The sequence below is a fragment of the Ornithorhynchus anatinus genome, chromosome 17 (genome assembly GCF_004115215.2).
Source record: "Ornithorhynchus anatinus isolate Pmale09 chromosome 17, mOrnAna1.pri.v4, whole genome shotgun sequence".
Classification (NCBI taxonomy): domain Eukaryota; kingdom Metazoa; phylum Chordata; class Mammalia; order Monotremata; family Ornithorhynchidae; genus Ornithorhynchus; species Ornithorhynchus anatinus.
In genome coordinates, this window is record NC_041744.1 from 41,816,319 (window position 1) to 41,843,955 (window position 27,637).

General features: G+C 43.5%; 1 protein-coding gene and 1 pseudogene across 3 annotated transcripts in view; both read right to left on the reverse strand.

The window, feature by feature from the left end:
- Nucleotides 1–27,271, reverse strand: part of LOC114817769 (killer cell lectin-like receptor subfamily F member 1) — a 49,684-nt gene extending 22,413 nt beyond the window's left edge. For 2 of the 3 annotated variants that reach the window (XM_029081864.2, XM_039914572.1), the window contains exons 1-4: nt 26,808–27,271; nt 19,120–19,197; nt 5,251–5,349; nt 1,722–1,844 (exon numbers count right to left, since the gene is read on the reverse strand). In XM_029081864.2, coding sequence (XP_028937697.1) covers nt 1,722–1,844; nt 5,251–5,349; nt 19,120–19,197; nt 26,808–26,898 — 391 coding nt within the window. In that variant the 5' untranslated portion in view covers nt 26,899–27,271. The other variant, XM_039914571.1, reaches the window with a different exon arrangement.
- LOC114818040 lies at nt 22,075–22,176 on the reverse strand (annotated as a pseudogene).
- Nucleotides 27,272–27,637: the final 366 nt, after the last annotated feature.

Genomic DNA, 27,637 nt, shown 5'->3' on the forward strand with positions numbered 1-27,637 from the left:
CACATTATGAAGATGGACAAGTAATGTGGCCATTTGTATTCTGAGATGGATATGGCTCTGCAACCATTGTCTACCAGCTGTTCTCATCTACTGTCCTCCATTCTGCATTTTCAGATCCGTTTAATGAGTTCATTCATTTATTCAGGTGTATTTGTTGAGCTCTTATTGTGTGCAGAACACTGTACTAAACACTTGGGAGAGTATACTACAATAATAAACAGACACATTCCCAGCCCACACTGAGCTTACAGCCTAGAAGATGGGAAGTTTACTGCCTCTCCTTCCTTTCAAACTCTTACTGTACTGACCTCCAGGCCCTTCCTGTTTGTTGTCCTGATGACTTTCCACTGTTCCCTTACACATAATAACCTGCTCAAATCCAGCTTACACTGGACACTCCCCAACTGGACCTCATCATTACCAGGCCCTGCACCTCCTGTGACATCACAGATACCATGCTCTCCACCTCCAACTCTGTATTAAAGCTTTTTGTCCATAACTTCGTAACCTGCTATCTAACTTTCACCCACTTCCCCTTCAAAATTCTGCTCTGGCCCCAAAGAGAGAAGCAGCATGGCCTAATGGAAAGAGTACAGACCTGAGAGTCAGAGGAACTGGGTTCTAATCCCAGTTCTACCACACCTTTGCTGTGTGACCTTGAGCAAGTCATTTAACTTATCTGTGCCTCTCAGCAAAATGGGGATTCAATATCTGTTTTCCTTCCTACTTAGTCTGTGAGCCCCATGTTGGACCTGATTACTCTGTATCTACTCCAATGCTTTGTAAAGTGTTTGGCATATAGTAAGCACTTAAATACTACAATTATTATTGTTATTATTAAGGAGACCTCTGACATCTGGACCCTCTCCAGTCCACCCAAACTACTGACCTTGCCATGGCCGATGCCTGTCTGCAGCTGATTCGAAGGGGAAGAGCTTCTGGGTGAATGATGCTGGATCCTCTGAGGGTCCCACCATCCCTCAGCAGCAAACTTGGAGGACCAGGGAGGAGTGGGAGGGGTAAGCAGGCAGTGGCAGAAAAGGGAGGGCGACAGAAACACCTTTTCCCCGAGCCCTCTCCTTCCAGAAGCTGCTGGAGACCTCCATGGAGGAGAACAGCTGGGCTAGGAAGGTTACTTCCCAGATCTACCTCTTGATGACACCAATTCTGATTCGAATTAGAAAGGAAGTGATTTCCAGTACCTCTAACCTGGAACCCTCCTCTCCATCCCCTATCTCTTCAATAAATTGATCAATCGATCAATAAACCAATCAATGGTATTTTTTGAATGTTTACTGTGTGCCGAGCACCAAAGTAAGCACTTGGGAGAGTACAGTAAAAGTAGAGTTTGTATACATGACCCCTGCCCTCTTGGATCTGGCAAGCTTTGCGGGAGCAGGGTTATTCCAGGGGCTGAAGCAGCAGGTCTCTGCCTTCCCCTTGTCTGTGCCTTATCTCCCAACCCCCAGTGACACTTTCCTCACCCCTACAGTCTCCCTCTTTGCCACTAACCCCTGCTCTCTCCAGGGGCCCCACTAACCTGGGCCTGAAATTTCTCTGATGAAACACCTTTCTGAGGAAGAAATGGAGTGAAGATATTTCCTCCAGTTCAATAAAGAGCCCCTGAAGCATCTGCCTTCCTTATTTTCTCTTATGTGATTCAAGCTGTCCATCTGGGGTTTCTGAGCAGGCTTTCTGAACATTTCACGGTCTCTCCTCACCCTGTTGGCCAATGCATAGTTCCTTCTTCAGGGCTGCAAGTCTTGCTGAGCTCTCGTTGCCAAGATCATCTTCACAGGAAACCTTTGGGACCCAGTCATTCTCACAGTTACTTCCCTCACTGGCTGCAAATGAAATTGGAGAGAAAATTAGAATGAATTGTAGGATGGAAAGGGTGTCATCTCTGTCCCCTGGAGCTCAGGGTTTGAGATGTCACAGAGTGATGGTGGGTGTGTGGGCATGGGAGAAGATGGCCAAGGCTGGTTAGGGAAAGGAGGTTTTCCTGGATTAAGGGGAGGGTGAATCCTGTCCCAAGGAGGAGAGACTCACTGCCCCGACCAGGCAGGGTGTGAGGCCCAGGGACACTTTTTGTTTTTTATAGAATTTACTGTGTGCTTACTATGTGTCTAAATAGGAGGGAGAACAAGCATTTAATCCCCATTTTACAGATGAGGCATCTGAGGCACAGAGAAGTTAAGTGACTTGCCCAAAGTCACACATCAGGTAATTGGCAGAGTATGGATTACAACTCAGGTCTTTTGACTCCCAAGTCCATGCTCTTTCCATTAGGCTAGACTGGTTTCTGGGGCAGGTTGATAAAATAAAAATAATGTTAAAAGATTAACCTGCAGATTGAGGATGAAATCATGACTGCAAAATTTTGAAAATTATCCTTCTTCCTTCCCTCTTTCACCCCTACTCTTGCTTCAAGCCATGAATCTGTTGAAACAGAGCAAAAGCAAACTCTGAGTACCCAGGATCCCTCTCTTTATTATGGGTACAGCATGTCTTCCCCTGAACAACTTGGGTTTGGATCTGACCCAAACTGGCTCAGAACTCCTGGGCCTGTGGATCCCAGGGCTCTCAGGCATGGACATTTTCCAGTCATTAAAGATCCCATTTAAGTTTCCACAAGGACCTGAATCATTTCCACATCCAGAAATCCAGCTTGAATGGGGATCATGCCGGCTGCAATAACAAGGCAATTACCATGCAATAACATCATTGCCAGGATGGACCCTGGGCTGGATTAACAGGCTGGTGTGGGGAGGCCATCAACCGCTGTTTATCCACCCTCCCCAGTCTATGCTCTTGCTTGGTGATTGGCAGGCAGGTGGTTGAAGGAGCTTCCAGGGGTCGGGGTGAGGGGAACACTTACTAGGGGACAGAACAAAATGGTTTCCAGGTCAGTAGGGGAGATGGCTGCCCCATAAAATGGCTACAACTTCAACTACTATCCCTTCTCGTGTGTGAGGCCTCCACGGCATCTCCATCCTTTTCCAGGCCTAGAGCAAGAGCCTCAGTGGCAGTGGGGACGACCCAGCCCGGGCTCTGGCTAACGTCATGTTGAGGCCAATCCACAGTGCAGCATGTGGTAGTGGTGATGATCATGGGGCCTGGGGCAGCAGCAGCCGCGTTCATGGAGGGAGAGTCACGGGGGGCCAGAGGAGGAAGAGAACGAGGAGGAAGAGGAGGAAATGCATCTCAGTATCCTGCCCTCTATTTCCTTGTGGCTGTTCAGGCCTGCTCAAGCCATCCACAACCCTTGTCATCACTTACCATCCCTTGTCCCATAGCGATCCTTCTCCCTCTCTCCCTTTCCGGCACCCACCACCCCGAGGGAGTGCTCCTCTCTGCTCACGGATCCCAGCAGTTCAGCGCAGAGGTCAAACCCACCTATTGAGTTTGGGGGCCTCACAGAATGTGGAAGCTCTGCTCTCACAGGAGAGTCCCTCTGTCTCTGCTCAGGCCCACAAAGCCCCAGACCCTCCTGGGGTCCACTGGTCAGCCACATGGATTCCCTCCGCTATAAGAACGTTAGACTCTCTGAACTTCATGTGCTTCATGTGTTGGGGAAGAAGCAGATATTTTTATAATAATTATGGTACTTGCTAAGTGCATGGCGTTCCAAACTGTACTAAGTGCTAGGGTAGAGACAAGATAACTCACCAGGTGGCGAGAACAGCCTTTGTCTTTGGACCTATTTCCTGTTTCCAATGGGCATTGGTAACGCAGTCTCTTCCTCTCATTCTCTGTCTTCCCTTTCTCCCATCTTGCTGTTCTTTTCCTCTCCACTCCCCAGCAGCCCCTACCCCTTTTCTACTCCCCACACATCAGGTGCTGGTCTCCTGGCCTTCACAGTACTGGGAAGGATAATGGATGGTAACTACAGAACAGGGCTCTGCAGAGAGCAGGAGAGGGGTGTCACTGGGGGACCATCAGCATGGAGACTACTGGTCCCAGAACTGCTCGGGGGTGGGGGGAAGATCATCAGCCTCCAATACAGCTGTCCAGAGAGTTAATAATAATAATGTTAGCATTTGTTAAGCGCTTACTATGTGCAGAGCACTGTTCTAAGCGCTGGGGAAGCAGCGTGGCTCACTGGAAAGAGCACGGGCTTTGGAGTCAGAGGTCATGGGTTCGAACCCTGGCTCTACCACTTGTCAGCTGTGTGACTTTGGGCAAGTCACTTAACTTCTCGGTGCCTCAGTTACCTCATCTGTAAAATGGGGATTAAGACTGTGAGCCCCACGTGGGACAACCTGATTCCCCTGTGTCTACCCCAGCGCTTAGAACAGTGCTCGGCACATAGTAAGCGCTTAACAAATACCAACATTATTATTATTATAGGGTAATCAGGTTGTCCCACGTGAGGCTCACAGTTAATCCCCATTTTACAGATGAGGTAACTGAGGCACAGAGAAGTTAAGTGACTTGCCCACAGTCACACAGCTGACAGGTGGCAGAGCCAGGAGTCCAACTCATGACCTCTGACTCGGAAGCCCAGGCTCTTTTCCACTGAGCCATGCTGCTTTGGGGCTCTGGGGCCCCCCAGACTAAGCTCCCCTTTTCCTCTGCTTCTCCTCCCCTCCCCATCAGCCCAACTCTGCCCCCTGTTCTACTTCCCCCCGACAACACTTGTGTACATATGTACATATTTATTATTCTATTTATTTTATTAATGATGTATATGTGTGTATGTATAATTATTTATATTGATGCTATTGATGCCTGATTTGCTTTGTTTTGTTTTGTTGTCTGTCTCCCCTCTTTTAGACTGTGAGCCCCTTATTGGGTAGGGATTGTCTCTATTTGTTGCTGAATTGTACTTTCCAAGTAAAGCACTCTGCACACAGTAAGCGCTCAGTAAATACAATTGAATGAATGTTGAGGCACACCTTATCAACCTGCCTTGCTCTCCTTTCTCCATCCTCTGTTCCCTGTCACACTAAAGGGGCTTGGGGTTATTCAGTATGCAGGCCAATACTTATCTTAAATATTTTTATACTCTACTGTTTTCCCTCTCCTTAATCTATTTTAAGGTCTGTCTCCCCTTTGGTCAGAGATCACATCTATCAGCTCTGTTGCATTGTAATTTGTCAAGCACTTTGTACAGTGTGCTGCACACAGCAAGTGCTCAATAAATACCATCGATTAATTGACTGATTGAGTAGACCAAAAGTCCAGGATTGAAAGAGAAAACAAATTAAACTAGAGCTGCTGTGGTGCATCCCAGGCAAAAGCACTTACTTTTCAGGTACAAACACAGAGTGGAGACCAGCAGCATGACCAGAGCAATCCCCAGGGAAACTGAGGCCACACGCCATACATGATCCTGAGGCCTGAGACCTACAGTGGAGAAACATCAAAGCTGTATCAGAGTCTACCGGGCATCTCTTGCTGCACTAAGATAATCAAGAAGGTTATGAAGGTGCATTGATGCAGCTAAGAAATGATCCAGGAAGGTAGGTGATAGTGTTGGCTTTATATACTTCTTTTATCAGTTCACTGGATAATGGGTAGAAATTTAGGGGTCAGTAAGAGTGGGGACAAATAGTAGAAGCAAAACATAGAGGACAGAATAAATGATAGATACCATAAAGCACAGCTCGCACATTGCAGCATACGGGGATATTGTTAGATGAGGAGTAGCAAGGCACAGTGGAAAAAGCATAGGTCTGGGAGTTAGGAGATCTGGGTTCTAATCCCAGCTCCCCTACTTGACTCTTGTGTGACTTTGGACAAGTCATTTAACATCTCTGGGCCTTATCTGTAAAAATGGAGTTATATCTGTTCTTCTCTCTGCTGTATACAGTGAGCCCCATGTAGGAAGGGGAATGTGTCAGCTTCTTACACTGTGTTTAGTACAGTGCTTGGCACGAAGCACATTATTATTTTTCCTAGGTGGTACTAGCAGATGGCACGGTAATGCAACAGCAGTGTAAATTTGACTTGACTCTGACATCTGCGGCTCATCCCCTGGCGCATCCCCTCTCAGTTTTGTTGTCCCCTTCCCAGTGCCAACTCTCAGTTGCCTCTCCCTCCCAGCTAACTGAAAGCTCCCCCTCAAGTTTCCTTGTCTCGAGGCCACTTTCCCTCCTCTCCCCTCCTTTGTCCATTCAGGGTGTGTCCCCGAACCCTCCTCCTCCAGGACTGCTGGGTGCTGTTACTTTCTTTTTCTTTATTTTTAACTTTTTCCACAAATGCTGGCATAATTTTCTTTCCTGACAGTTCCCATGAGAGCTCCTGCCCCTGCACCCTTGAATTAAGACTGTGAGTCCCATGAGGGATAGAGACTGCATCCAACCTGATTTGCTTGCATCCACCCCAGTGCTTAGCACAATGCCTGACACTTAGTAAGTGCTGAATAAATACCATCATTATTATCATTATTATTACTCCTCCAATCCATCAATAAGCAAACCGAGAACCTAATGTGTCCATAACATTGCACTGAGAACAGGGGAGACGTCAATGGAGTGAAAGACACAATCCCTGCCCTCAAAGACCTTACTATCTAAGAGGGAAACAGACACAAAATAATTTTTGTTAGGAGGAAGAAAGATGAATACCTGAATGAGTGCTGAGGTGGAAGCTAGGAGGATAAGATTTGGGAAGGAGAAAAATTAACTGGGGAAAGCCTCCTTGGGAGATATGACTTCAGAAGTGCTTTGCATATAGGGAGAGTTGGGCCCAAGGTGAGGGAGTTTTACATAAAAGAAAGGGCATTAGTTAGAGATCAAAGTGGGGAGAGTTAAGAATGAAGCACAGTGAAGCTAGATGGGAAGGAATACTGAGTGTGAGCTAGGGTACAGTGGGAAAAGGGAGTGGACAGGTAGGCGGAAGAAACCTGGTAGAATGGCTTGAAGTCAATTTTCAGCACTTTCTGTTTGATGCAAAGAGGAATAGTTAACCATTGAAGGCTTTTGAGGAGTGGTGAGACATGCACACGATGACATTTTAGAAAATAGTTGAGGCAGCACAGTGAAGTATGAATTGGAATGGTGAGAAAACAGAATATGGGTGATCAATATTAATCAATCACTCAATTAGTGGTATTTTTGAGTGCTTACCATGGGGATTAAGACTGTGAGCCTTAAGACTGTGAGCCTTAAGCCTTAAAACTGTGAGCATTAAGATTAAAATGGGGATTAAGACTGTGAGCCCCACGTGGGACAACCTGATTCCCCTGTGTCTACCCCAGCGCTTAGAACAGTGCTCTGCACATAGTAAGCGCTTAACAAATACCAACATTATTATTATTATTATTACCATGTTCAGAGCATCGCACTAAGTACTTGGGAGAGTGTGATACAATAGAGTTGGTAGTTGATACAGAAGTCTGGCTTGGAAAGGATGCTTATCTGGACCAGGGTAGTGGCCATTTGGATGGGAGGAGGGGAAAGGGCGGGGAGGAGAGGAGGGGAGCAGATCCAGGAATTGTAGTAAAGGAAAATCCAGCAGGATTTGACAACAGATTGAATGTAAGTTAAAAGACAGTGAGGAGTCAAGGAATATGGGGGGGTGGGGTGGGGAGGGGGGATCAGCTAAGAAGCAACATAGGCTGAGACTGTGTTTTACAAATCCCTAAGTCCCAAGTCACTTCCTCTGTCCTCTTTGCTTTTGTTTCTCAATTGCACATCCCTTTACAGCAGCTGTTTGGGTAGCCTTCCACTGTCCATTTTCCTCACTTGTCACACCTGGTGCCGCTGAGCTGCCCATTTATAGCAATTTGGAGTCCCCCACAGATTCTCACAGCTGTGAGGACCCTGAGAGACAACTAAGATAATAAGGATAATAATGATAATAATAATAAAAGTGATGAGAACAATAATAGTATATTTGGTGTTTCCTGGGTGCAGGTACTGTTCTGAGAGCATGAGAAAGTAATAATAATAATAATGATTATGGTACTTGTTATGTGCTTAATATGTGCCAAGAACTGTTCTAAGAACTGGGGTAGATACAGGGTAATCAGGTTGTCCCACATGGGACTCACAATCTTAATCCCCATTTTACAGATGAGGTAACTGAGGCAAGAGAAGTTAAATGGCTTGCCAAGGTCACACACAAGATAAGTGGCAGAGCTGGGATTAGAACCCTTGTCTTCTGACTCCCATGCTCATTCTCTTTCCACTAAGCCATTCTGCTTCTCAGCAAAGTACAAGAAAGTACAGTAGAAAAGAATACAGTAGAAAAGAGTTGATAGACACATTTCCTGCCCACAGTGAGCTTTCAGTCTAGAGAGGGAGACAGACATTAATATATATAGATGAATAAATCATGGATATGTGCATAAGTGCTGGGCAAAGGCATACCTCTACTTGGGCAGTGGCTAGTGAGTGGCAGGCAATCTGCTACAAGTCAAAACTCACCTGTACTGGGCAGCAGCAGCCTGGGAGAGAGTAGAGAGTGGAGACTCAAGTTCATCACTTGAAAGAAGGCAATGGTAAACTGCTGCCATATTTTTACCAAGAAAACTCTAAGGATACACTACCAGAATGATTGAAGATGTAGGTGGGACATTCTGGGAGAGAAGCGGCCATGGAGTCATTATGGGTCAGAGACAACTTGACAGCATAAGACAAAACATAAGTACTGGAGGGCTGAGGGAGGACTGAATAGAGGATGCAAATCCAGGGGCAAGGGTGACACAGAAGGAAGTGAGAGAAAAGGAAATGAGGGCTTAGTCAGGGAAGGCCTCTTGGAGGAGATGTGCTTTTAATTAGGCTTCGAAGATGGGGAGAGTAGAAGGTTGGATACAAAGAGGGACGGCATTCCAGGAAAGAGGTAGGATTTAGGCAATAGGTCAGCAGTGAAATAGATAAGATCAAGGAACAGTCAGTCAGTCAGTCAATCACATTTACTGAGCACTTAATGAGCACAGTACACTGTACTAAGCACTTGGGAGAGTGCTATATAACAATATAACAAACACATTCCCTACACCATCTAGAGGGGCAGACAGATATTAATACACACAAGTAAATTACAGATATGTATATAAGTGCTGTGGGGCTGAAAGGAGGGAAGAATAAAGGGAGCAAGCCAGGGTGATACAGGCAGGAGTTGAAAAAAAGGAAACAATGGCTTAGGGAAGATCTCTTGGAGGAGATGTGCCTCCAGTAAGGCTTTGAAGTGGGGGAGAGTCATTGTCTGTCGAATATGAGTGGGGAGGATGTTCCAGACTGGAGGCAGGATGTGGGCAAGAGGCCGGTGGCGAGATAGATGAGATCGAAGTACAGTGAGAAGGTTAGCATTAGAGGATTGACATCTGTTGGCTGGGTCATAGTAGGAGTGCGGTGAAGTGAGGTAGGAGGGGTCAATTTGATTGATTGCCTTAAAACCAATGATAGGAGTTTCTGTTTGATGCAGAGGTTGATGAGCAACCACTGGAGGTTCTTGAGGAATGTGGAATCATGACCTGAATGTTTTTGTAGAAGGCAGTGTTTGGCCTGAGATAAGGAGGTTTGAAGGTTTGAAGATAAGGAGTTCAGTTTTTGGCATGTTGAGTTCCAAGTGTTGAGAAGACATTCAAGTAGAGATATCTTGAAGGCAGGAGGAAATATGAGAGTGCAGAGAGGGAGAGATCAGGGCTGGAGATGTAGATTTGGGTGTCATCTGCATTAGAAGAGGTAGTTGAAGCCATGTGAGTGAATGAGTTCTCCAAGGGAATGCTTAAAGATAGAAACTAGAAGGGGATCAGAACTAAATCTTGAAGGACAGCCACAATTAGGGGATGAGAGGCAGAGGAGAAGCCCTCAAAAGAGACTGAAAATGAGCGTCCAGAGAGATAAGACGAGAACCAGGATAAGACATTGTCAGTTAAGCCTAGATTGGATAATTTTCCAAAAGAAAGGGGTGATCGACAGTGTCCAAGACAGCTGAGAGGTTGAGGAGGCTTAGAATGGAGTAGAGACCGTTGGATTTAGTAAGGAGATTATCTGTGACTTTTGAGAGGGTGGTTTCTGTGGAGTGAAGTGGATGGAAGCCAGATTGGAGGGGGTCAAGGAGAGAATTGGAGGAGAGGAATTTGAAATGGTGGGTGCAAACAACTTGCTCAAGGAGTTTGGAGAGGAGCAGTAGGAGGGAATAGGCAATTATTGGAAGGAGCTATGGGGTTAAGGGAGTTTTTTTTTTAGGATTGGAGAGACATGGTCATGTTTGGAAGCAGTGGGGAAGAAGCTTTGGAAAGCAAACAGTTGAAGACAGTGGTGAGGGAGGGAAGAAAGGAGGGGTCAGGTGTTTTGATAAGGAGAAAAGAGATGGGGTTGGATGTGCAGGTGGAGGGTGTGTGAGAGCAGGCAGGAGATCTCCTTTTGAGATATTGCTGGGAAGGATGGGAGAGTTGAAGAAGGGGCAGGAGGAGGGAGGAACTGGAGAGGAGGAGCAGGGCAGATTTTAGGGAGATTATATCTGATATATTCAATTTTCTCAATAAAGCATGTGGTCAGGTCTAGTCATTTCCAATTCATAGTGACTCTGTGGACATACTTCCTCCAAAATGTCCTATCTTCTGCCATAATCTGTAACCTTGCTAATGACTCTTCCATGATCATTCTCACAGTTTCTGTCCATCTAGATGCTGGTCCGTCTCTTCCAAGTTTTCTTGGACTTTTCCTAACATTAGTGTCTTCTCTAGAGAATTAGTCTGCCTGATGATGTGTCCAAAATATGCTAATCTAAGTCATTTGGCATTCTAGAGACCACACTGGTTTAATTTACTCCAGAACGCTTTTGTTTTTCAGGCAGTCCATGATATTTGCAAAAGCCTTTCTCTAACACCACATTTCAAAATAATCGATTCTCTCTCTATCCTGTTTTTTCACTGTCCAGCTTTTTTTTCACTGTCACTGGGAATACCATAGCTTTGACAATTTGTATTTTTGTGGCAATTGTTACATCAGCACATTTCATGATTTTTTACAGGCTCTTCATAGAAAGTCTTCTTAACATTAATCCTTCACATATTTTCGACTTATCGTTCCTTTGTTAGTGATTATCTATCCCAGGAGAAAAAAACTGTCAACTATTTCAATCTTCTCTCCAACCACTATAAATGGGTTTAAAACTCCAGTTGTCATGATCTTTGCTTTCTTGACATTCAAATGCAGGCCCATCTTTTTGCTCTGCTCCTTGACTTCGAATAATTAACCCTTCAAATTTTTTCATTTTCTTCTAGTAAGGGAGTATCATGAGCATAATGAAGATTGTTTATACTCTCTCCTCCAATCTTTACATTCCATTCATCTTCATCCAATCCAGCTTCCCTCATTATGCATTCAGCATCAGGAATGAACAGATAAGTCGATAAAATACTTCTTGTCTTACACCCTTGTTAATGGGAAACCAATCAGTTTCTCCATATTCTGTTCTTACTGTGGCCTCCTGTCGGACATACAGGTAACATATTAATGTAATTAAATGGCCTGATGTCCATTTTCCTTAATGTGCTACAGAGCTTCTCAGGATCCAGACAAAGGCCTTGCTGTAATCAATGAAGCACATGTTGACTTTCTTTTGATATTTCCTAACCTTTCCATTAACCATTGGACATCAGTGATAATGCCTTGTGTCCCTCATCCTGCCTGGTATCCTGCTTGAACATGGGACAATTCATATTCCATGTAGCTCTCCATTCAATAGGATATGATTTTAAGTACTACCTTGCTGACATGTGAGATCAAGGAAATTTTACGTTGAATGTCATATTTAGTTATGTCTTCTTTCTTCAGTATTGGAACATAAAGTGACCAGTCAGATGATTATTGAGTGGTTAGCCAAACCTGTTGTCATAATTTGGTAAGGACTTTAACAGATTCTTCTCCAGCTGCCTGAAACACCTCAATAGGAAGCCTATCAAAACCAGATGCCTTGTTTTTGGCAAGACGGTGCAAAACTGATCTAACTTCACTTTTCATGATGAGTAGCTCTAATTCATAAGGAATTTCTTCAAATACTTCTTGTACTTTACTGTCCTTCTGGTATAGTTCCCACGTATAATTCTTCCATCTCTGTTTGATTCCATTGGCATCATTTATCATCAGTCCATCTTTGCTTTCAACAAAGCTAATCTGAAGATGAAGTGTTCCCTTGATCTTGTCCATCCGCTTTTGTTATTGACTTCTATTTCTTTGCATATGCTGTTATAATATTGCTGTTTGTCCTTTCTGGCAGAACACTGGAATTCTTAGCTCATTTCTTTAATGAGATTCTTTTGTCCTCTGATTTTTGCTTCCTTCCTTTTTCTGGCTACTTCCAGAGTTATGTTCGACATCCATTTTGGCTTCTTTTGTTTCCTGACCTTTTGCAATATTATGTTTCTTTCTTCCCTGATGACATTTTTAATCTCCATGCACATTTTATCTGGTTCCTTGTCTGTGATATTAATCCTTTAAAATCGGTTTTTACGTGATCCTTAAATGCAGGGGCAATATTCATCAGGTCATATTTAGGCAACTATAAGGCATGATTGATCTTTCTAAGCTTTAACCTCGATTTACACATTAACAGCTACAATCGGCTCCAGGACTTGTTTTTGCTGCCAAAATAAAACTCCTCCATCTCTTTCTACAAATAAAATAGTCTATTTGATTTGTCTACTGTGCATCCAGTGAAGTCCATATGTATAGTCATTGTTTAAGTTAGTTGAAGAAGGTGTTGGCAATAAAAAAACATTCGATTCACAGAAATCAATGAAGTCGATCTCCGGCTTGATTCTTATTTCCAAGGCCATATTTTCCAACAACCTTCATTTCCATTCCATTGCCAACTTTTGCATTCCAGTTCCCAGTGATAATCTACAAATCTTACTTGCATCTTTTATCAATCGCTCTCTGCATTTCATCATTAAACCTGTCTATTTCTTCTTGTTCTGCATCTGTGGTTGGGATGTAAACCTGAAGTATTGTCATATTGAATGGTTTCCTCTAAATCTAATGGATATCAATTGGTCATTGACAGCAATGACCGATAACTGTCTTAGCAATTTTCTTTGTCCCAGTTGCAACTATGCCATTTCTTCTTTTTTCAGCATTTGCAGAGTAATAGATGATGTGCTCATTTGATTGGAAATCCCCGATACCAGTCCATTTCAGTTTGCTTATTCCTAGGATGTCTATCTTCAATCAGTCTATTTTATTCTTAACTATTTCCAGCATTTCCTGGTTCACACTCTTCACATTTTCATGCTCCAATGATAAGGGTATCTTTACAGCATCATATACTCATTTCTCGCATGGCAGAAGCAGCGTGGCTCAGTGGCAAGAGCCCGGGCTGGGGAGGCAGAGGTCAGGGGTTCGAATCCCAGCTCTGCCACTTGGCAGCTGGGTGACTGTGGGCAAGTCACTTCACTTCTCTGGGCCTCAGTTACCTCATCTGTAAAATGGGGATGAAGACTGTAAGCCTCACGTGGGACAACTTGATGACCCTGTATCTCCCCCAGTGCTTAGAACAGTGCTCGGCACATAGGAAGCGCTTAACAAATTCCAACATTATTATCAGCAACCAGAGGGCCCAGAGGCTTTATTCCAGACATGTCACAAACACCCATGACTCTGAGACATCATCTACTCATCCCCAGTAGCTAAATGAGTGCTTTAATGACCTGAGGGGCTTATCTTCCAATACTATATATGTAGCCATTCTGGTATATGTAACCGTAAAGGTTTTTTTGTTAAAAAATATGGTTTTTTAAGTGGTTTACCATTGGCTTCTTCCATGCAGTAAAAACTTAGGTCTCTGCCATTGTCTTTGATCAACATTTTGATGACCTGATCATCCACCTTTGACTCTTTCCCATGTTACTGCTGCCCAGCACAAGTGAATTCACTTGGACACTTCATCTTGGACTTTTCCATTATGGGTAACCCTGGAAAGAGAATATCTTTCAATGGCATAGCTCTAAGCTTCATTGGTGTACACAAGCTCTCCTGCCACAATAAGGCATTGATTCATAGGAGAGGGGTGTCAATAAGGTTGGGGAAAGAATATTGTCTGGCAGAGGAGAGGGCAGAGTTAAAGCATGCAAGGACCATGTCGACCTGATATCCAGATTTTCACCAGCAGTGGTCCACAGCTCATGCACAAGAGCAAAGGAGGTGGACTGTGCAGGTGATCCAAGGCTGTGGGTTAGTAGTACATGATCAGTGAAGGGATAGAGGAGCGAGTGACTTCAGTTTAGTAAAAAGTGTGGTGTTGAAAGCATCAATTTGGTCATCAAGGGAAGGTAGTTTGGGTACAGAGGCTAAATGGGGCAAGTTGACTTGAGAAAATTGGACGGGGTCTAAAGATCAGAGGTCTCTGTGGGGGAACAGGATAGATTTATAGGGAGAAGGTAGGTAAGGAAGCTGTGGTCAGATAGAGGGATTTCAGAACTGGTAAGGGTAGAGATTGTTCATTGGCTAGAGATGATGAGGTCGAGTGTAGGTCCAAGTTAAATGGTGTGCCAGGCACTGTACTAAGCACTGAGGGGGATACAAGCAAATTGAGTTGGACAATTAGTTGCTTCCTAACTTAGTGAGTGGGCAAGGTGGAGTGGAGTAGGAGGTAAGTGGAGTTGAGTAGTGATATAAAGTGGGCAGCAGAAGGGTGGTCACCAACATATTTGTGAGTGTTGAAGTCTCCCAAGATCAATGTAGGGGTAGAGAAGGAGAGAAGAAATGTGAAAAAGGGATCTAAATGAGGATCAAAAAAGTTGGAAGTGGGACCAGAGTGGTTGTAGGTGGCTGTTAATAGAATCTGGAGTGGGTGGTAAAGGTGGATGATATGGGTTTAGAAGGAAGGGAAAGAAAGGGATGGGGAGATGAAATGGTGAAAAGGCGGCATTGGGGTGCAGAAAGGAAGCCAACACCTCCCCCTTTCCCAGTGAGTCTGAGGGAGTGGGTGAAGATGAGGCCCCCTCTGGAGAGATCAGCTGGGAAGGCTGTGTTATCTGGGAGAGCCAGGTTTCAGTGATGGTGAGGAGGAGTAGGTCCCTGGGTCAGAAACAGGTCAAGTATGAAGGGAAGCTTCCCTGTGATGGAGGGGTGTATACTGCAGGCTGCACATGGTTAAGGCTGTATGGGAGATTCTGGGAGAAAGGACAGTGCTAGGGTGGGGAGGATTTGGATGGGAGTGAGTTAACGGGGGCTGATACAGGGGGAAGGGGGACCACGGGAGGTACTGGGTAGGATGACAGGGATGGAGTGGGGGAGGGAGTGGAGATGGCTCAAGGGGTGGGGAGGTGGAGGGTGGAGGAAGGGGAGGGAGAGATGTGTTGGTAGGAGAGGACTGGGATGGATTTAGTGGAGGGCAGGGATTGAGAGGTCATAGGAGAACAGTGAGCATGTGGCATTAGAGGAGTGAAGTGTGTGGGTTGGGTTGTAATAGGAAATCCTTAAGAATCTCCCTTTCTGCCTCAATACACACATCCTCTTAAAAACTTCTCCTGCTGGCTAAATCTCACCTCTTCCCTCTGAGTGGGTCTTCCCTGGTAGTTCTGGAGAGTCCAGAGGTAAATGATTGGCCCCTATTATAAGTTCTCCTTAGTGGATTTATGTTCCTTCAACTTCCCTTTTATCTGAGGGCTGTCTCATCTATAAATGCCTGTGGCATTTGTTAAATGCTTAGTATGTGCAAGCACTGTACTGAACTCTAGGGTAGATACGAGATAATCAGCTCAGATGATTTCTGTCCCACATGGGCCTTACAGTCTAAAGGGGAGAGAAAATAGTATCTCATCCCTATTTTACAGATGAAGAACGTGAGGCACAGAAAAGTAAAAAGACTTGCCCTACGTCACACAGCAGGCAAGTGGCGGAGCTCGCTTTAGAACCCGAGTCCCCTGACTTCCAGTCCTTTGCTCTTTGTATTAGGCCATACTCCTCTGTAAATAAAATCTGCTTTTAAAAAATGGTTTCCAAAGATTTTTCTGCTGTATCAACCTAGAACTCACTATAAGCAATCCTGTTAAACTGGGCTGGGGATTTCTTTGTTCCCACAGATTTGCTTGGGCAGACTTCATTTCATTCTTAAGCAACTCAGTTATTCATTCATTCAATCAATCAATCAATCATATTTACTGAGCACTTACTGTGTGCATAGCACTGTACTAAGGACTTGAGAGACTATAATACAACAATAAATGGACAATCAATCAGGTAATCAATCAATAGTATTAACTGAGCATTAATTCTATGCAGGGCACTCTACCAAATGCTTGAGAGAATACAGTAGAGTTAGAAGACATGATCTTGGTTCTTGATCTAGTTTCTTGCTTCTCAAAAATCTCTACTTGTTAGTTGCCAAGTTTTTTGGCTGTTCACAAACCTCCCTCAGACTGTAAGATTAATTTGGCAGGGACAGCAATAGTCACCATTCTCCTCGCATATATCCCCAGCACTATGGCTCAGCACAAAGCTTCAATTGTAAGACTTCACTGCTTGTGATGTTGCTCTGCCACCTGATGTTGAGTATAACCTGTCAATGACCCTGAAGAAACGGCTCAGAGATTCAGATGTGGCATCTGATGGAAGTTCCCCATAGAGAAACCCGGGGAGTATTACAGCTCTGTAGAAACTTAACCTGAAACCACACAGGCGCCACACCCTAACAGATGCTAAAGGACGTGCTAACCTTCCTGATTCAAATTTCTGCTTCCTATTCTGTCTTTGTAATGTTGGTCAGTAGTAGAATTCTGTGCCTAAGTAATACAACTCTTTGATGGAAGCTATTTCTGCATTTCCAGTATAGGGTTTGTGGTTTTTTTGGTCAGGCTGATATATTACCTCTTTTTTTTGCCTACTATTAATCCTTAATATATAGCTGATTCAGCAAAGAGGTTTAAAATCTTTCACATATCTTCTTGGGTGTGTACCCTTAGGTTGCAGTCATCTGCACACCCTATAGAGATGTCCTGGGTACTCAAAGATGACTCTTCCAGTGTTGTACTGATCCCACATGGCTGAAGATTGTCAAAAGATTGTTACACCATCTTGCATGGTTTACAACTAAGGCTAGTTCCTTGTTGTGCTTTTTTATCTCACATCTGTCTTTTCTCTATTTTCAACCCTGCATTATGTTCCGATTTTTAGGAAGCCTCCGCTCTAGGAGAGCCAACCACCCATCAGACTTCTCTGTCTGCTATGGTATTTTCCCCACATTCTATTGAGAGCTCGCTTTGAAGCTGTGCTTCCCTAGGTCTTTATAATATTTTTATGGCATCGTAGGTAGAGAGTGCCTCCATCCAATTTCCCAGAGAGCAGCTGTTTGGGTATTCTGCTGTTGTCCACTAGCATCGCTTGTCCCACCCAGCTGAGCAGAGTTCTCTGGGCATGGCTTTGGTGCTGGTGGGCTGCCTGTTTTAGAGCCTCATTGTCAGTGACCTTGTCCTACTCTTTGATGTTGAGAATGGTCTGCAGATGAAACTGCTCCAGGCTGGAAATGTCACCTGTAGCAAATCCAGGCTTCCCAGCTTTACAGAGGACTGGACATCATTACAGACTGGAACTTGATGCCCTATTGCTACCACCTGCAGTCTTCTGAAGACCAGGCTGGAATTTCTGACTCAGTTTATCATTTCTTCTCTCAGTGTCCTGTTGAACAATGAACTTCCTAGGTAGGTGGATTCATTGACTGACCTGAGTTGCAGGGTGACAATGGAATATTTGGTTGTGTACTAGCTCTCTCAGGTGTAGGCTGGTATGTTAAATCTGTTTTCTTCAGACTTATTGTTAGGTCGTAAAGCTGTGCTACATCTTCAAAGAGATTCATAAACATTTGCAGGTCTTCTGGTCTGGTGCCTCTAACACACTTTCTTCTGTATTTGGAAGTTCCTGAATTGCTGTCTCAATGGTTGATGATGCTGAGCTGAAAAAGTTTCCTGGAAGATTGTGAGCTTATTGTGGTGACCCTCATTTCATTCTTAACCATGACAGCATAGAGCAGGTTTGACAGGAACAGACCAATCATTCAGTCCTGGTTCACACAGACAGTGATAGGGAAAGGGTGAGAGAGGGTTTCTGCAACTCCAACTCGATCACCCATCCTATCAAAAGATCTTGCTGAATCTTGCCTAGGGAGCATGCTGAATTTGTGAGGACACTCGAATTAGCCTGGGAATTTCCAGAGGTCTACTGATGCACACCAAGCTTTTGTGAGAACAGGTTCAATACAAAGATGTTGGCATTGTTCTCTGGGCTTTTTCTCTATTTTTTGCACCACAAAGATTATAACAATAATCATAATAATAATAATGGTATTTGTTAAGCACTTACTATATGCAAAACACTGTTCTAAGCTCTTGGGGGGTGGTGCTACAAGGTGATCAGGTTGTCCCACGTGGGGCTCACAGTCTTAATCCCCATTTTACAGATGAGGTAACTGAAGTCCAGAGAAGTTAAGTGACTTGCCCAAAGTCACACAGATGACAAGTGGCAGAGTTGGGATTAAAACCCCTGACCTCTGACTCCCAAGCCCGTGCTCTTTCCACTGAGCTACGCTGCTTCTCAGCTATCTGCTGAGTTGCTGCTTATATCTGCTGAGTTGCAGTTTGATCTGAAACTATATTAAGAAGCAAGAAAGTTCAATGTAGACTGCGTTCTATAGCAGTTTGCTCTGGCTAGAATCTTTCTGATAACAGAAAGAGGAGAGAATCCCCTAGGAGAAGCTGAGTCATGATGTAATTCATCATCAGTAAGTTTTTTCCTGCTGCCCAACAGGAACCATTTTCTAAATTGTCCCTGCCATGGCCCCAGATGAAATTACCAAGATCTCAAAGCCAATTAGCTAATGAGCCTTCTGAATGTAGGTATGTTCCTTTATTTTTATTTCCCTTTATTTTAAAAAAGTCACTGCTTTCCCCCTGTATTGACGAGAAGAATGTGCTGACTACTGAATTTACGATATTAAAACAAACCAAAAGTCAGTATCTGAAGCAACTTCTTTTACATTATATAAGCATTTTCTTTCCTAAACCAAACACTGAGCCACAATCTATTAGAAAACATTTGAAAACATGTCAAGAACATTTCCACTTGCTCTACATCATTAATACATCCCCTCCACCCACCCTTCCCTCTTCAAAACACACCAAATTAGGTAAAGAGGAGGTTCACACATCTCAGAAAGAGAATACAGTACCAGGAGGAGGGGCTGAAGGTAGAATGCTGGTGTCTGGTTTATGAGGGACTCTCAGAGTAGCATATAGTATTTGCTGTTCTGGAAGGAAAAATAAGATCATGTTACAAAATCAGGCAAGAAGAAGAATCTCTGTCAAAAAGCATTCACTGTAAATGAGAACAATGTTGTCATCAGGCAGAGTTTGGATTCAGAAACAGAATGAAGTCAAGTGGTGGGCTTGACAGCTCTGTAAATATTAACAACTTGGGATGATCCACTTCATAGCAGAACTCCAAGTTGACACCCTCATAGATTTCACTGTATATGGTAACTAAGATGTTATTTACCATTCCTAAAATTAAATCCAGTGCTTCCTAGAATTTTCTCCACATTGGGCACATGAAATTGCAGCAAACTTCCCATAAATCAGAAAAGCAAGAAAACAACACTGGCTTTCAGAGGAGACAAATCAAGGAGGGCGACCAGCAAAAGACTCCTCCAAGCCAGCTGTTGTCTCTGGGCAGGATGGGTCACGCCTTTGACCCTGTGATGGTGCTAATTATGATGTTATATTCTTTTCCTAGTGAAGGCACTTTCTCTATTTTACTCTTCCAAGCACATAGCACAGTTTTCTGCACACAGTAAGAGCTTTGTAAATATCAATACTACTGTAGTGTAGTGGTTATCACATTTGCCTAATACGCGAAAGGTCCCCAGTTCGAAACCGGGCGGAAATATTATTTTAGAAGCAGCGTCCTCAGGGGAAAGAGGCTGGGCTTCGGAGTCAGAGGTCATGAGTTCAACTCCTGGCTCTGCCACTTTTCAGCTGTGTGACTGTGGGCAAGTCACTTAACTTCTCTGTGCCTCAGTTCCCTCATCTGTAAAATGGGGATTAAAAGTGTGTGAGCCCCATGTGGGACAACCTGATTACCCTGTATCTCCCCCAGCGCTTAGAACAGTGCTCAGCACCTAGTAAGTGCTTAACAAATACCAACATTATTATTATTATTACATCTTTCAGGTACTCCATTATTCATTCATTCATTCAATCGTAATTATTGAGCACTTATTATGTGTAGAGCACTGTACTAAGCATTGTAACATAAAATTCAGCCACAGAGACAATTCCTGCCCACAACAAGTTCACAGACGAGAAGCAGGAAGACAGCCATCAAAACAAGTAAACAGGCATCAGTAGCATCAATATAAATAAATAGAATCATAGATTTATAGTAATAATAGTAATAATGGCATTTGTTAAGTGCTTACTGTGTGCCCAGCACTGTTCTAAATGCTGGAGGGTTAGAAGGAAATCAGGTTCTCCTCTATGGGGTTCACAGTCTTAATCCCCATTTTCCAGATGAAGTAACTGAGGCCCAGAGACGTTAAGTGACTTTCCCAAAGTCACACTGCTGACAACTGACAGAGACGGGATTAGAACCCATGACCTCTGACTCCCAAGTCCCTGCTCTTTCCCCAGAGTTTACCCTTTCATATGCACCAGACCACCACCCTCTCTACCTTCAAAGCCTTTTACTAAAGTCACATCTCCAGGAGGCCTTTCCCGATTAAGTCCTTTTCCCCAGTTCTCTCTCCCTTCTGTACCATCTATGCACTCTCATTCACTCCACGCATCCAATCCGTCACCAGCACCTGCCGGTGTCATCTTCACAGTATCACCAAGATCCGCCCTTTCCTCTTCATCCAAACTGCTACCTTGCTGGTACAAGCTCTCATAATAACCTGACTGGATTATTGCATCAGCCTCCCCTCTGATCTCCCTTCCTCCTGTCTCTCCCCACTCCAGTCTGGGCATGTCACTCCCCTCCTCAAAAACCTCCAGTGGTTTCCTATCAACCTTCGCATGAAACAAAAACTCCTTACTCTTGATTTCAAAGCTCTCAATCACCTTGCCCCCTCCTACCTCACCTCCCTTCTCTCTTTCTACTGCCCACCCCATACACTCAGCTCCTCTGCCGCCCACGTCCTCACAGCCCCCATTCGCGTCTGTCCTGCCATCGACCCCTGGCCCAGGTCCTACGGCTGTCCTGGAATGCCTTCCTTCTTCACATCCACCAAACTAACTCTCTTCCCCTCTTCAAAGCCCTACTGAGAGCTCACCTCCTCCACGAGGCCTTCCCAGACTGAGCCACCCTTTCCCTCTGCTCCTCTTTCCCTCTCCTTTCCCTCCTCTCCCGCCCTCTGCTCTTCCCCCTTCCTTTCCCCTCAGCACTGTGCATATTTGTATATATTATTTATTACCCTATTTATTTTGTTAATGTGGTGTGTATCTCCATGATTCTATTTATCTTGATGATGTTGTTTTGTTTTGTTCTGTTTTGTTGTCTGTCTCCCCATTTTAGACTATGAGCCCATTATTGGGTAGGGATTGTCTCTATCTGGTGCCGAATTGTACATTCCAAATGCTTAGTACAGTGTTCTGAACATAGTAAGCACTCAGTAAATACTATTAAATGAATGAATGATTATGCACTTGGATCTGTGACCTTCGGACACCTTATATTCACCTCCCCTTCAATCACATAATACTCATGTACATAACTATCAATTATATATTATAAGCAGTTAGTTTAAAATTAAAATCTACCTCCCCTTCTAGATTGCAAACTCATTGTGGGCAGGAAGAGTGCCTATCTACTTTATAATCCCCCAAGTGCTTAATACAGTGCTCTGTATAAAACAAAAAGCTAATTATTCCTTACAAAGCAAGTTTTCCCCTTCATTAACTGCATTCACTAAATATTTATAATGCACAAGTAACTGGACTACATATGGGGAAAAACAGCGGAAAACACCTTAACTCCCACATCCCTCCAAAAATAAGCAAGACCCAAGCAACGGAAAAAAAACAGAGAAAAACTTTCAAACTACAACCCCACCAAGGCTTAAAGCAACTACCACGAGTTCTTAAATTATCTCTTTTTAAATCAAGAATTTCAGGGGAAAGTGCTAACTCAGTAGAGTTTCCCACATTTGGAGAAATCACAGGGGTCAGCACAGCCAGAGTGCAATGGCTGAGCCTCACCCTGGGAAAACCACCTACATGAACATGGTCAGTAAAACTTAACCACTCAACAACTGCTCAATAGCATGTACTACAACCTCATGAAGAATTTGCTATGGGGCTGTCCTAATCACTAATTTACAAGTAAAATGCTGCTCTTCTCTTCAAAGTCACTTAAATGACAATATTGAAAGTATGGCAGAAGCACTTTCCAGTATGCACAAGGCTCTTCTGCATAGCTCATAAACTCGTTGCTGACGTCACTGGCCAGACTCTTCCTTCTACCTTTCGTTTCGTTCTATTTATTCTTAATTGCACATGCTCAATCCTCAAAACTCCAATCTAAAAAGACCATAAAAGACTGTAAACTTGTTGTAGACAGGGAATATGTCTGCTTATTGTCATAGTGTACTCTTCCAAGTGCTTAGTAGTCTTCTGCACACAGTAAGGATTCAATAAATACAACTGACTGAATGAATAAGAGATGGCATGCTACAAAATGGAAATATGCCACCTAGATACCGAGTCCCTTAGTCTCTATTTCTTAAATTAAAGTGGAGTATAAACAATGGCAGTTGTGCCCAGAAATTAATTACTTCATATCCCATAAGAACTTGTCAAATCAACAAAATACCCATATGTACTTTTAGAATAAGGTGTCATGGTGCAGTCTCCCAGTACCACAAATTATGTGGTTGAGCTTCCCTGAACTGGGGAAATCACAGGGGTCAGCATAGCCAGAGCACAGGGGGTCAGGTAAGTATAAGTGTTTAGCCACAGAACAGGACACCACAGCCAGACAACACACTTAAACGCTGGGTTCTCAGAGTACCCCAATGGTAATTTGGGATTATTGCCTGCCATCAATTGCTACACCCCATTCTGCCATAGATAAAGAAAGAATTTCCCATCTTGACCTTAGCATGACATCTACACTTCCTTTGTCTATCACATGCTCAGCCCTTTTCCAAACATTTTTATTCCTTTAGAGACCAAGCACTAGTTTTTATGGGTTCTTACATCATTAATAAAATAAATAGAATTAAAAATATGTACATATATATACACACAAGTGCGGTGGGGCAGGGAGGGGAAGTAGAGCAGAGGGAGCAAGTAGGGGTGTTGGGGAGGGGAAGGGGAGCAGAGGAAAAGGGGGGCTTAGTCTGGGGTGGCCTCCTGGAGGAGGTGAGCTTTCAGTGTGCTAGTTTGGGGATTTGGGGAGAGAGGGCATTCCAGGCCAGAGGTAGGATGTGGGCCAGGAGTCAACAGAGGGACAGGCAAGAATGAGACACATTGAGAAGGTTAGCACCAGAGAAGCAGAGTGTCTGGGCTGGGATGTAGGAGAGAAGGGAGGTGAGGTAGGAGAGAGCAAGGTGATGGAGAGCTTTGAAGCCAATAGGGAGGAGTTTTTGCTTGATACGGAGCTTGATAGGTAACCACTGGAGATTTTTGAGGAAGTGGGGTGAGATGCCCAGAATGCTTCTGTAAAAAGATAATCCGGGCAGCAAAGTGAAATATAGACTGAAGTGGGGAGAGACAGGAGGTTGAGAGATCAGAAAAGATGCTGATGCAGTAATCCAGTTGGAATAGGATGAGTGATCGCCCTCCTCCCCCTATTTTACCTCACTGATTTTACTACAATCCAGCCCAGGCCCTTTACTCTTCTAATTCCAATCACTCCCTGTACTATAAGGTCATTGTAAGCAGGGAATGTGCCTACTTGTTGTTACAGTGTGTTCTTGCAAGTACTTAGTTCAGTGGTCTGCACACAGTTAAGTGTTTAATAAATATGATTGAATGAATCCTCTCTCTGGCCTGAAAGTCCCTGTCTCTTCATAATCCACAGGCCACTACTCTCTCTACCTTCAAAGCCTTCTTAAGGTCACAAATCCTCCAAGAGGTCTTCCTCGATTAAGCCCTGTTTTCCCAGACTTCCTCTCCTTTCTCCATCTCCTAGGCACTTGGATCTGAACCCTGTAAGCACTAAATAGTCACCCTTCCTTCGGTCCCACAGCACTTACGGATAAATGCATTACATTGCCAGCCAGCAGTACAGTGCTTAGCACAGAGTAAGTGCTTAAAAATATCATTATTATTTCCCTTTTCCATCATTAATTTTAATGTCTTCCTCCCCCTCTAGACTGTAAGCTCAAAAAGCTGTGGGCAGGGATCATGTCTACCAAGTCTATTTTATTGCACTCTCCCAAGAATTTAGTTCAGTCCTCCGTACACCCCAAATTTTCAGTAAATGCCAGGGACTGATTCTTTGACTGAGTCCCTACTGCATCAATACACTGAACGATGTGCTTGGGAAGTAAAACACAACACAAGGCATGTTCCTTTTGGACAAAGCGTTTACACTTTAATTTTGTTTTTTTGTTCCATGACTCATTCAAAGTAGTCTCCCTTTCTGACTCCCATCTAATTCAGTCCCGGTAGTAGAGGGATAGAGTTGAAACTGCAGCAGCTGATTAAAGATCAGCATTGAGGGCTGGTTTGAATTCTGGTTCATGAATTAGTTAATCCATTTTCTTGAACTGTCATTAGTCTTACATAGCAGTAGCCTTATGCCCTCATAGTTTCAAATGATTAGAGAAGTAGCATGGCTTAGTGGATACAGCATGGGCCTGGGAGTCAGAAAGTCCTGGGTTCTAGTCCCAACTCTGCCACATCTCTGCTGTGTGACCTTGGGCAAGTCATTTAACTTCTCTGGACCTCAGTTACCTCACCTGTAAAATGGCGATTCAGAGTGTGAGCCCATGAGGGACATGGTCTGTGTCCAACCTAATTAACTTGTAACTATCCCAGCATTTAGAACAGTGCCTAACAAATACCATAATTATTATTAAAGCCTTCCTCTCCTCTTCTCCCACCCCTTTCTGCATCGCTCTGACTTGTTCTCTTCATTCATCCTCTGTCCCATTCCCACAGCTTATATATATATATGTATCCGTATATGTCTGTAATTTATTTATTCATTTATTTATTTATATGCATTAATGTCTGTCTCCCTCTCTAGATTCTGAACTCACAGAGCAGGGAATGCATCTGTTTTTTCTTATATGGTACTCTCCCAAGCTCTTAGTACAGTGTTTTGCTCAATAAGTGCTCAATAAATATGATTGAATGAGTGAATAATACAAAATAAATCATATAATACTTACATAATCCTTCTCATTCTTGCTAAAATTTTAAATTACTGAATAGTCCCAATAGGAACATAGGAATATGAATGGGAAAGCTCAAATGGGAAGTTGGGAATATGCTCATTTTCCATGCTTGGTTCTAATGGAAAGCAGCTTAACCTAATGGATAAAGCATGGGGTAGGGAGCCAGAGAAAGTTGGCTTCTAAACCTGGCTCCACCATTTCCCTGCTCTGTGACCTTGGGCAAGTCACTTCACTTCTCTATGCCTCCATCTGCTCCACTGCAAAATGGGGAGTCAATGCCTGTTCTCTCTCTTACTTGGACTGTGAGCCCTATGTGGGACAAGGACTGTATGCAGGCTGTATCCAACCTAATGAACTTGTGTCTACTCCAAGGCTTAGAGCAGTACTTGATACACAGTAAACACTTAATAAATATCATTAAAAATGATTTTATAATATGAAAATTACAATTCTGCTTACAGCGTTAGTCCCTTGAGAACAGATTTGATACAAAAGAAACCTCTCAAAGATCAGGGCAGTCTCTAAACATCGAACAAATTTGATATATTTGTTAATTATACAATGTATAATTCATGAAGAGACTTTCAGTTCCTTATCTTCTGGGGAAACCTAACATAAGAGAAATGGTGGTGATGGAAATTTTTTCAATACTAAACAGTATATAGTTTGTTGATAAACTATCTTGCTACTCTTTATTTTCCTAGATATCAGACTAATATAGAATCCTTTTAAAATTCTAGGATTCATCAGAAAAGATTACATTCATAACATGCTCATTTTATGGCTCAATATACACTTCATTTATTCATTAATTCACTTGTATTTATTGAGTGCTTACTGTGGGCAGAGCACTGTACTAAGTGCTTGGAAAAGTACAATTCAACAATTAACAGACACATTCCCTGTCCACAACAAGCTTACAGTGTAGAATGTATCTCACTTTGTTCCTTTGTACCAAATAAGATATTTTAAAATGGAATAAAGCTTCACACAAAACTACTCAGACCCAAACCTAACATGGACCACATTGAATTATCCTCCCGAAATATACAGTGACAAAATGCATTTCAAATTGCATCTCACTCACTCCTTTGTACCAAATTAGATATTTTAAGATGAAAGAAAGTTTAACACAGAACTAATTAGCACCAAATCTACACGGAGCACATTAAATAGCCTTCCAAAACATACAGCCACAAAATGCCTTCTAAATTTTATCTCATTCCTTCATAACAAGTATGATATTTTAAGATAAATAAACATTAACATAACTAACTAGAATCAAATCCAACTTGGACAAAATTAAGTACTAAATTGCTGAAAATCTCTGCAGCTACTGCCAAAGAGTCATTTTAAACCTTATCCTATTTAGCAGAAAACAAGCCATGCAAATAACAAGGTGATTTTACTTGGAGAAGGACGACGGCGTTTCCCCTTGGGTACAATCTGTACATCCATGTAAATGACTTCACCCTCGATGGCTGATGATCAATTCAGAGTCAGCCTTTCCTTACCTCCCCTCCTCCACACCACCTGCTCAATTCTGCCCCCTTCACCACTCCGAGCCTGGGACCCTCGATCAGGTTGAAATGAGATACAGGACATCCTCTGGCTTTACAGTTTCTTTTGAAGTTTGCCTTTCTGCCTCTTCTAGTGGTGCCTCTGGTGTGAGAGAAGTGCTGGGGGATTCATTTCAACTCAAGCTCTGGAGTGTTTGCTAAGAAGGTCAGGGTTTAAATGTTTTTTACCAATTCTCACTGAAAATTTACACCTAAAGTTGTGATCTGCCAGAATTTCCTATCTTCCCCACAGGAGGGTTTTGTAGCTGAGAAATAATGTGAAGCTTGCTTTGCCCCGCCAGGTGGTTTCCATCAGAAGCATCCATTTCTAACTTATTAACAGTTCACTTACGTGGACCCACACAACTAGAGAAAGAGCAGAGAGAGTCAGAGCCATGAACATTGACCTAGCACAGGGACAGTTAATCACAATTCATTAAGGACCAAGTATAACAAGTTGGCTAAACTGTCCTCACTGGGGGAAGCTGCCCTTCCAGATAGGTCTTTTCCCCACCTCTCCATTCCACTTTCATGACTGAACTCAGACCCAGATCTTTCCCTTGACTTCCTCTCTTTTTTCTGCTGGCTCAGTGTCCCTCTCTCTGGCCCTATCTTCTGCAGCTGTAGCAATAGAGAACCACGTTGATCTGGACTAATTAATCATTATTGTTCGCCACTGTTGAATAACTCCCGGAGAGGGAACTGAGCATGAGAAAAGAGCACATTCCCTACCTCCCAACTTCCTGTTGGGGCTTCGCACTGAGTGAGCAGCCCCATGCATCCTG